The 8,778-nt window shown below is 35.7% G+C and overlaps 2 protein-coding genes across 9 annotated transcripts in view; one reads left to right on the forward strand and one right to left on the reverse strand.

Moving 5' to 3' along the window:
- LOC111407395 (protein FLOWERING LOCUS D-like) overlaps window positions 1-3,375 on the forward strand; it is a 9,544-nt gene extending 6,169 nt beyond the window's left edge. For 2 of the 7 annotated variants that reach the window (XM_023036834.1, XM_023036835.1), the window contains exons 3-4: window positions 599-644; window positions 739-3,375. In XM_023036834.1, coding sequence (XP_022892602.1) covers window positions 599-644; window positions 739-823 — 131 coding nt within the window. In that variant the 3' untranslated portion in view covers window positions 824-3,375. The remainder of the gene's footprint in view (window positions 1-598; window positions 645-738) is intronic. The other 5 variants (XR_002705103.1, XR_002705104.1, XR_002705102.1 and 2 more) reach the window with 5 other exon arrangements.
- Window positions 3,376-5,987: 2,612 nt separating this feature from the next.
- Window positions 5,988-8,778, reverse strand: part of LOC111407396 — a 3,907-nt gene continuing 1,116 nt past the window's right edge. The window contains exon 3 of one of the 2 annotated variants that reach the window (XM_023036836.1): window positions 5,988-7,067. In XM_023036836.1, the coding sequence (XP_022892604.1) occupies window positions 6,227-7,067 (841 nt within the window). In that variant the 3' untranslated portion in view covers window positions 5,988-6,226. The remainder of the gene's footprint in view (window positions 7,068-8,778) is intronic. The other variant, XM_023036837.1, reaches the window with a different exon arrangement.

The raw sequence follows: 8,778 nt of genomic DNA on the forward strand, positions 1-8,778 counted from the left end.
TTATATTGAAAAACGAAAATTGCTCCTAGCACTTAGAAAAGGAAAAATGACAGTTTTAATCTGTAGGTGGTGGTAATGCTGTTAACCATTTGGGAAAGAATTAAAACACGAAATCAACTTTTCTACAAAGACAGCATTTAAATATTTGCTTGCTTTTTGTTATTTCCTCTTTAGTCTAACTTTATTAGTTTTTAAAAAATGAAAGGAGTTCGTCTATATCTAAAAGCCTAAAACGTTAAATAAAAGAGACTGAAGCTGTCTTGAATTCCTTGCATAGTCAAATGAAAGAAACATGAGTCAATGTGGTGTTAAGCTAACATGGAACCATAGTGATGATGACCATAATGTAATGCAGAACTGTGCATGATATTTTACAATTTACATCTTGCAAAAAAGCCCAATAATTTTGAAACTGGATCAAAACATTGAGGAATAAGAGAAAAAAAGATGTACAAGCTTAAAGTCTGCATCCATGTAGGTGTTGATTGTGCATGCGTTGAACAACTGTTGTTCTGCATATATGGACCGATGACTTTTCTTATGCCAAGAGGTGGCTGAAATAAAACTGGAGCTAACAGTTTGTCCTTTTCTCTTAAAGGTAAATTGAAATCAAATGCAGCTTCTACGAAACAGAAGCTGAATAGGTATGAGCAGAAATCAAATCTTCATTTATTTTCTATTTTTTACTGCTTTTGACTTTTCTCTCTCTCACGTATTATCTTCCCAACTTGTATACAGAAAGGCTAAAATTATCGGTTACAAGAACAGATTTCCAAATGCAAAAGTTGGCATTAAAGTTGTTGGTTGCATTAGTTCTACTTGATTAAATCTTGGTGTGGAATCTTTAGAAGAAGTGGGCAACAGTAAGGGTTTGCTTTTGACTCATCCAAGATCAGATGTTGGGGTAATATCATTAAGCAGTAATAGTAACTTGGCTCCTGCACATTCAAATTTTGGTGCTAAGTTAGTGGATGATAGCAGCATTTCAATCCTCAGAATTTGGACCATCATAATGGCTTGAGGCCTCCTTCAAGTACAAATTTTGGAGCAAGGGCATTTAGCAGCAATAACAGTCAGGTAAAGGTTCCTCCAAATTCAGATGTAGGTACGATGTTGGTGAGAAATATTGGTAGTTCTAGCCCTCAGAATCTTGGCCATAGTTGTGGTTTGACTCCAAGTTCAAATATTGGCACAAGAACATAAAAAAGCTTTCAAAGCATTGATCACGGTAGTGGTTCAACTCCAAGTCCAAATATTGGCACAAGAGCACTACGCAGCATTCAAAATGCTGACCATAGTAGAGGTTCACCTCCAAGTAGAAGTATTGGGACAGGAGCATTAAGTAGCCCCTGCATCTTTGCTATAGTAGTGCTTCAACTCCAAGTTCAAATATTGGCATAAGAGCATTAAGTAGAGTTCAGAATCTTCCACAACAGTGGTTCAATTCCATGTTCAAATATTGGCACAAGGGCATTTAGTAGCCGTCAAAATCTTTAACATGGTACTGATTTGACTCCAAGTTCAGATATTGGCACAAGAGCATTAAGTAGCATTAACAGTTTCTATCTTACAGATATAAATATTGGTGAGTTGGTAGCCATTACTGGTGGCTCTAAACCTGAGCATCATGAGTGATGGCTCTATTTCTATGCCCAAGTATTGGGACAACATCATTAAACAGTAATAGCAGCCTGATGCCTCCAACTTCATATTTCTCTAGTTCTAACCCTCAAAATTGTGCAGGGAAAATTTCAAAAAGTCATAGAGCCTGTTGGGGAGTGATTTTGAGAATTGATTTTTTGACCGTTAGGAGAAAAGTGGGGTCCACTTGTGAGAGAAGAAGTCAAATATGACGGCTGGAATAGTGAAATAACGGTCAAAAAATCAATTTTTTGGAATGAAAAAATCGCTCCGAAACAGGCTCATAATGATATCTCTACTGAAGAGAATATCTTTGAAGAGATTATAAATGAACTTCTTTCCCCTTTCAGTACAAGCTCTAGCATTTGGCAGTTTACGTATAAATTGTAGTAGCTGAGATTGTCGTATCTTGGCTCGTTTATTTCTGGTAAGTTTTAATTTGCCCATTGTATATGTTTCACTTTATACATTTCTAATGAGCTTTCACGCTAATCATAAACCCATAAGGTCCGCCCTTTTTTGGCCTCCAAGTTGTTGAATTTTGTCGGTAAAACTTAATTTCTTTGTCAATCTGTCCTTATTCAACAATTAAGCCTATGTTTGGTCCCCATTTTTCCAAAATCTCATTTTCAACTACACAGTCTCCTATAAAATAATTTTACACGCAAATTTAAAACTTTTACTTACCCTTTAATCACAAATTCTCCGACAAAACACTATTCTATAATTCATTTTGGCCAAAAAATGGGGCTCAAACAAGGGCTAAGTATCTAAACATTTATCTGCACCCACTACACAATTTGCTATTATTCAGAGTGGGAAGCATTCATTTAAAGCCATTTGAGATTTGCACTAGTATCTTGTTGAGGGTTTTATAATTCCTCTAATTGTGCATTACGCCATGTAAGTAGATAGTCCACTTGAACTAATGATCCTTGGTAATAGGAAAATTAAGTGAAATGAATATGCTTTCATTGTTCTGTTTTTGGCAACTAACGTGGTAATATTATTACCTAGCATAATTAATGATATTGAAAGTTGTCAAATATTTTCTTGTGTGGTCCATATGATAGAGTTCATAGCTCTACACCATCATATTTGCTTAGCCAATTAAATGAAGTCCACTTGAACGTAGATTTACCCTGAAGAATTCTGGCAGGTAAAGATTTGAAAAGAAAGCTACAAGTCCATTTCTCCATATTATTTGATCAGGCCCAAAAGGTTTTCCTTTTATATATTTCTTTTCTTTTCTGTTATTGTATTAATAATTACCTTCTGGCATCATCTATTGTGAAAGCTTACAACTGTAGGAGCTCGTGGATGGATTTTCTTCTAGCTACTTATTTCAATGACTAAAGAATTGCAGTGCGACTTTTGTATACAGGACTTGCGCCTTTCAGTTTCCAGTATGAAGAATGCAATGATATGGACGTAGTTTTAGGAGATCAGAGTATAATCTTTGATTATCTTCCTGTTAGTTATAGACTGCAGATTGTTAACATTGTAATTATCAACTCTATTTCGTACCCTCTAGCTTCATTTGTCGACTCCAATATGTTTTTTCCCTTATCTCTAGTGCTTTTTTTTTTTATTATTATTATTATTTTTTTTTTGTGGGGGTGGGGGTATTTGACAATGTTATCGGATCTGTCTTGGGAAATTGTGCATTGTGAACCACCCAGTTCCCTTGTATTTATTCGTGGATGCTCTGAATCGAGTTTACTTGTTACTAAAGTTCTTGTTCTCACAAAAATTTCCGGCAATTCTTAAAAAAGTAATGGAGGTGCATCCGCTCCTTTATAATTTGCTATTATATCCTGCTTTCCCTGTGTGATAAATGCTATAATCGTTGAAATTATTTGTGGGCATTCTTTATGTGGTTCAAAATATGAGTTCGACCTGCCCCTTGAATTTTGTTGTTTACAGGGATTTGAATTACCAAGATGGTGTAAAAGCTGATGTGGGATTGGGAGTGAATCCATGGATTGTGATTAATGTGGATCTTCGTTTCTTCATGCTCCGTGGGATCGAACGAAAAATATCTCAATACCAATAATCAGGAGAGTGATAGATATCTTTGCTTTTGTTTCTTGTAAATATTCTTGGTTCAGAGTTGGTACAGTAGAGGGAGAAAAGAAGTTCTATGGACCGGAAGTGTCGTTGGAAAGAAAAGTAGAAACCAAATGATTATGGAGGTTTTATGGTTATCAATACTGCTTTTTGACTAAAGGAAGAATCATGTTCAGCATTTTCTAATTATAGTGTTCAATACATTCTCTTGTTTCAAACATGCTGCAGATGTTTTTTTTTTTCTTTTTATTAATCGGTAAATGTAAATTTCATTGATCAAAACTTTCATATACAAGTATATCAGACATACCCGGACAAAACAAAGCCAATATTTCGTACAATTACTTCGGGCATACCCGGAATACAAAATAAGTAAAGTGCATAAAAAGTCAATGACCCAAGACTAAAAACTCGAAATGGATCAAGACATCCGAATGCAAGGAGAACATAACTTTGTATACGTGTGTCTTGATCCATCTCACAATACAATCCAAGTGAGGTGAAAGGTTTTCAAAAATCTTCCTAAAACGTGCTAACCAAATGTAGTAGACAGTACTTGCAAGTGTAATCTTCTTAACCTTGATGAGCCATGATGTCTCGTGGGCCTCTTTTTTCATCCACTTCAATGCACTAACAAGTGTTGACATAGATCTTCTAATGTTGAGCCACTGTCTAATGCTCTTCCATAAGGACGATATGAAAGAACATTCAAAAAAATAAGTGTCGACCTGTTTCCACCATATGCCCACAAAGAACACAATTACGATGGATATTTAAGTATTGTAATTTGTCTTTAGTTAGGAGTTTAGATTGAACTCCTAACTAAAACAAAAATGAGTGCTTCAGTATTATGCAAGATTTCCAAACATCGGCAGCCCAAATCCTCTTAGTACCTCTCGACCGGAAGTAATCATATGCTATTTTTGTGTAGAATTTTCCACCAATTGACCAAGCCTCAAATCTGTCCAAAACTGCCTGAAAACGCTCATTGTTCTGACGTTGATTTGTGGTTCTTCCAGTAGATGTAATCAGGTTGCTGTCTCCAACCACTTGAACAGACAGCACGGCCCTTGTGCATGAATCTGGAGTTGTGCAGCAATTTTTTGCAACGTGTCCCTAATTTCCAACAATTTTTTGAAGAGGGGAGAGTGATCTTTCCTTGGTAAAACATCCGAAATACAAGTCCTTTTAAGATAAAATTGGTTAACCCAACTTACCCAAAGGGCATCCTTTTTTTCATGAATATTCCATAGAGACTTAGGAAGTAAAGCTAAGTTCCAACTTTTCAAGTCCTTCAGCCCAAGACCCCCTTCATCTTTTGGAAGGCAAACATCCCTCCATGTCACCAAAGGCTTCTTGGATCCCCAAAGAAATTTCTGACAAAGGCTAATAATCATTGAGATAATTGTAACTGGAATAAGGAAAATAGAAAGCCAAAAACACTCAACACCTTGAAAGACAGCTATAATAAGTTCCACTTTCCCACATAAGATTGCGAAGAGCAATTCCAAGCATCAATATAAGCTGTAATTTTTTTAAGAAAATGAGCATAACAACTAACTTTGAACTTTTCCCAAGCAAGAGGGATGTCTAAGTAACAGAATGGCATGGTACCCTTCATGAAATTTGTGAGTTCAAGAATATCATCAAGATCTTAGCCATGAATACCAACTATATACAAGCTGGATTTTTGGATGTTCATCCTTAAACCCAATACAAGACCAAATTTTGAAAGGCAAACCATTAGAATTTGCATTGGCATAACAGCTCCCCTTACAAAGAGCATTAAATCATCCGCAAAAGCTAAGTGAGTGATCTTTAAGGGGCCACACTTAGGGTGATAGTTGAATTCACAAACATTGTGGCAGCCTAACCATTCTAGGAAAATATTCAAAACAAAGCAGAAACAAGAAGGGGGATAGGGGATCACCTTGCCGGAGGCCTTTTCCACTTTTGAAGAAGCCATGAATACCCCATTCAAAACTATGGAATATGTTGCGAAATTAACATTGACGAGCAAGGCCACACACAAAAAGGGAAGTAGCTACATTTCTGGGAACAAGAAAAAAATGCTCACAGTATTTTTTACAAAATTCAGTACGAGGCGATAAAAATGAATGGCTTATTGAATAAATTATTTAAATAAGCAATGAAACCAAGGAGAAATAATCCTGAATTGGTAATTTTTTTAATTGTAAAAATGTAAACTTTGAACTGAGTTCGTATATATTCCTTTTTCATTGAGCATGAAGAATAGTAAAGCCGTAATGCTAATATTTCACTGTAACAAAAGAAAATAAATCTATTTTATTTTGCAAATCGCATACAGACATTATATTGGACAGAAAACAGATGAAAAGTCTTAACAATAAGGGAAATGCCACAAACTAACAGCACTAAGATTACAAGCAATTAGATTTCAAAGATACGAACATGGTTATTGTGTCAATAATCAAACACATTCATCTTTTTTTCTTATAGTACATAGATTATGGACTTCACCAGGTCACCAACTTCAGTTATGCAATTCTTTTTTCTCTAGTCGATGAAGATCCTCATTGCCCTTATCTCCCAACCACTCTTTGAGTTTTGCTTCTTGATCTGCCTTGAACTCGTGATATGTCTCTGATAATGAGAGGAATTCTTGATGGGAGGAACTTTTATAAAGTCGAGATTCTTCTTGAAGCTCATCAACTTCACTCGACAATGGCAAATATTTGGCCTCGGCCTCCGGCATTGATGAGGACGAACCATCAACTGCCTTTACAAGTGAGCGTGTGGGATTAACAATGGACAAAAGCTTCTCACCCTCAGGAAGGCTTGATTCTTTCAACTCAACTCGAGCCCATTTGAAATTTTCAGCTCTTTGTTTTGCAGACTGGAAAACACTTGAGAGATAACCAGTCGTCCTCTCCTCCCCTGGATTTGAATGAACTGCATTACGACCCCAGGTGGCTGGAGACCAAGAACTGGTTCTTCCAATACGAAGTCCTGAGCTATTTAGCAATCCTTTCTTTGGTTGTTTTTTTGCCATGATAGCAAGAGATTTTTTAATCTCTCGGCTCATCTCATCAGCAATCGGGAAGCCAAATTCTTTCATCGATCTAACCATGGTAATCGAATCCTCCAAATCTTCTGAATGCAAAGTTGTTTCATGGGATTTTTCAAAAACCTTTTTCTTAAGATTAATAAGGTTGGGCACTGCATTTTGGGTGTGCTGTTGAACGTAATGAAGTCCAACAGAGGGTTCATTGGCCACGAATTTTATCATATCTGCTGATTCTTCAGCTATCTGCAGAAACCCATCGACTTCGGAAAATTGGTACATCTTCTTGAAGGCAATTGGTTCCTCATCACTGGTCAATTTGCAAAAAACACACTCGAAATTATAATGAAGTACAAGAAAAGAAAAACATTCTTCAAATATAAGTTCAGGTAAATTCTTTTAAAGCACTACAAATTGAATTGATAAAGTATTAATAAAAACACTTTTCACCTTTTCGGCTGTTTGTGAAGATTAAAGTACAGAAAATTCACAGTTCGTAAATTCTTATAGAGCACTACAAATTGAATTGATAAAGTATTAATAAAAACACTTTTCACCTTTTCGGCTGTTTGTGAAGATTAAAGTACAGAAAATTCACAGTTCCTAATCACAGATAACTTGATGTTGCTAAAGTTACGTAAAAGAAAAGGAGGAAGTTGCTAAGTTTTGGGTACCATTTATAATGTAATAAACACTAATTCGGCTTCATAAGAAACATGCAAGAGTGTGAATCAAATATCAGAAAATGATGTTCGTGAAGAAGCGACAAAGGCCAAGCAAAAAATCTGATGATATGAACAACTTAGTTCATTATAAAGAGCTCCATAAATGAAATCTAATCGGGTAGGACATGGTGAATAATTTAGCTATCCAAAGTATAACCTAATTCCCTCCTGACAGTTCCTCCTTTATTTGGCATTTTACTATCAAGAAATTGTTCAAATGCTGTTTGGAAAGAACATGTCAGCTAAATCTGTACCATGAAGACGACTTCTTCGAATCACCTTGGATTTTATTTAAGAGCCCTTGAGGTTGGTTAAGAACTCAACCCAACACAGACTTTTTATTAGTCTATTGAATCTGGTTAAAATTAGGCTGGTACACTTACAAATCAAGTACATACACAAGTGAAACCAAGCCACTTCAGCTTACCTGTATCTAGCTCAATGGCTTGGTTTACAGAGCTTGAACAATTTAGTGCACAGAAAAAGTTCTCTTTAACATGGTTTAAGAACGTGCAGAGGATCAAATCATCAAAACCAAGCTCTAAAGCTTGTTATTTTACTCACCTCAACTCCATTACAAATAAACCCAACCCCCTCTTTTCCCAGTAACAACGAACTAAGTCTTGTTCTCAATAAATCTGGGATTGATCACATTAATCCATTTTTTACACTCAGTTTAGTGCTAAGATCTAAAGCAACTAGATATTTAGCAACCACGGCTGGCAATATTAATTTTGGTCTGCCCCTCCCTCTTCTAACCTATTTTATCTGAGATCGCCTCACTGTTATGAACAGGAATCTCTTTAAGTCCATGCAAAACGGTCCTAATCACCTAAGTCGTCATTCCTGTTATGATATTCTCATTTCTTTTCTTTATAATTGTTTTAGTTTATATTAACAAGTTCACCAAAAGTTATGAACTGTGTTTCTCTTATCCTGATTCTTGTCCTGCTACTGTATGCAAGAAGAGTTTAACAAAATCCCTTTAATGTAATATAAATGAACAATTCAGGGAAGTTGATAAAAGGAGCATTTTGGGTGTATCAGTGGAACTTATCAAATTCACAACAAAAACGATGGCAAACTAAATTGCTACGATTTAACTATTTGTCTTTAAAGAACTGATATTCAATTTGAACTCTCACTGTTCTTTTAACAGGGCTGGTGAAATTTAAGTTTAAATCTTCCCTGTTCAGTACTTGATGTAGTCCTAGTCCATACACAAGATGTCCATTTTACCAAAATCCCTTCCAAGGATTATAGGTTAAAAATACCTATAAATATTAAATAGACCCC

The sequence above is a fragment of the Olea europaea genome, chromosome 13 (genome assembly GCF_002742605.1).
Source record: "Olea europaea var. sylvestris chromosome 13, O_europaea_v1, whole genome shotgun sequence".
NCBI classification, from domain to species: Eukaryota; Viridiplantae; Streptophyta; class Magnoliopsida; order Lamiales; family Oleaceae; genus Olea; species Olea europaea.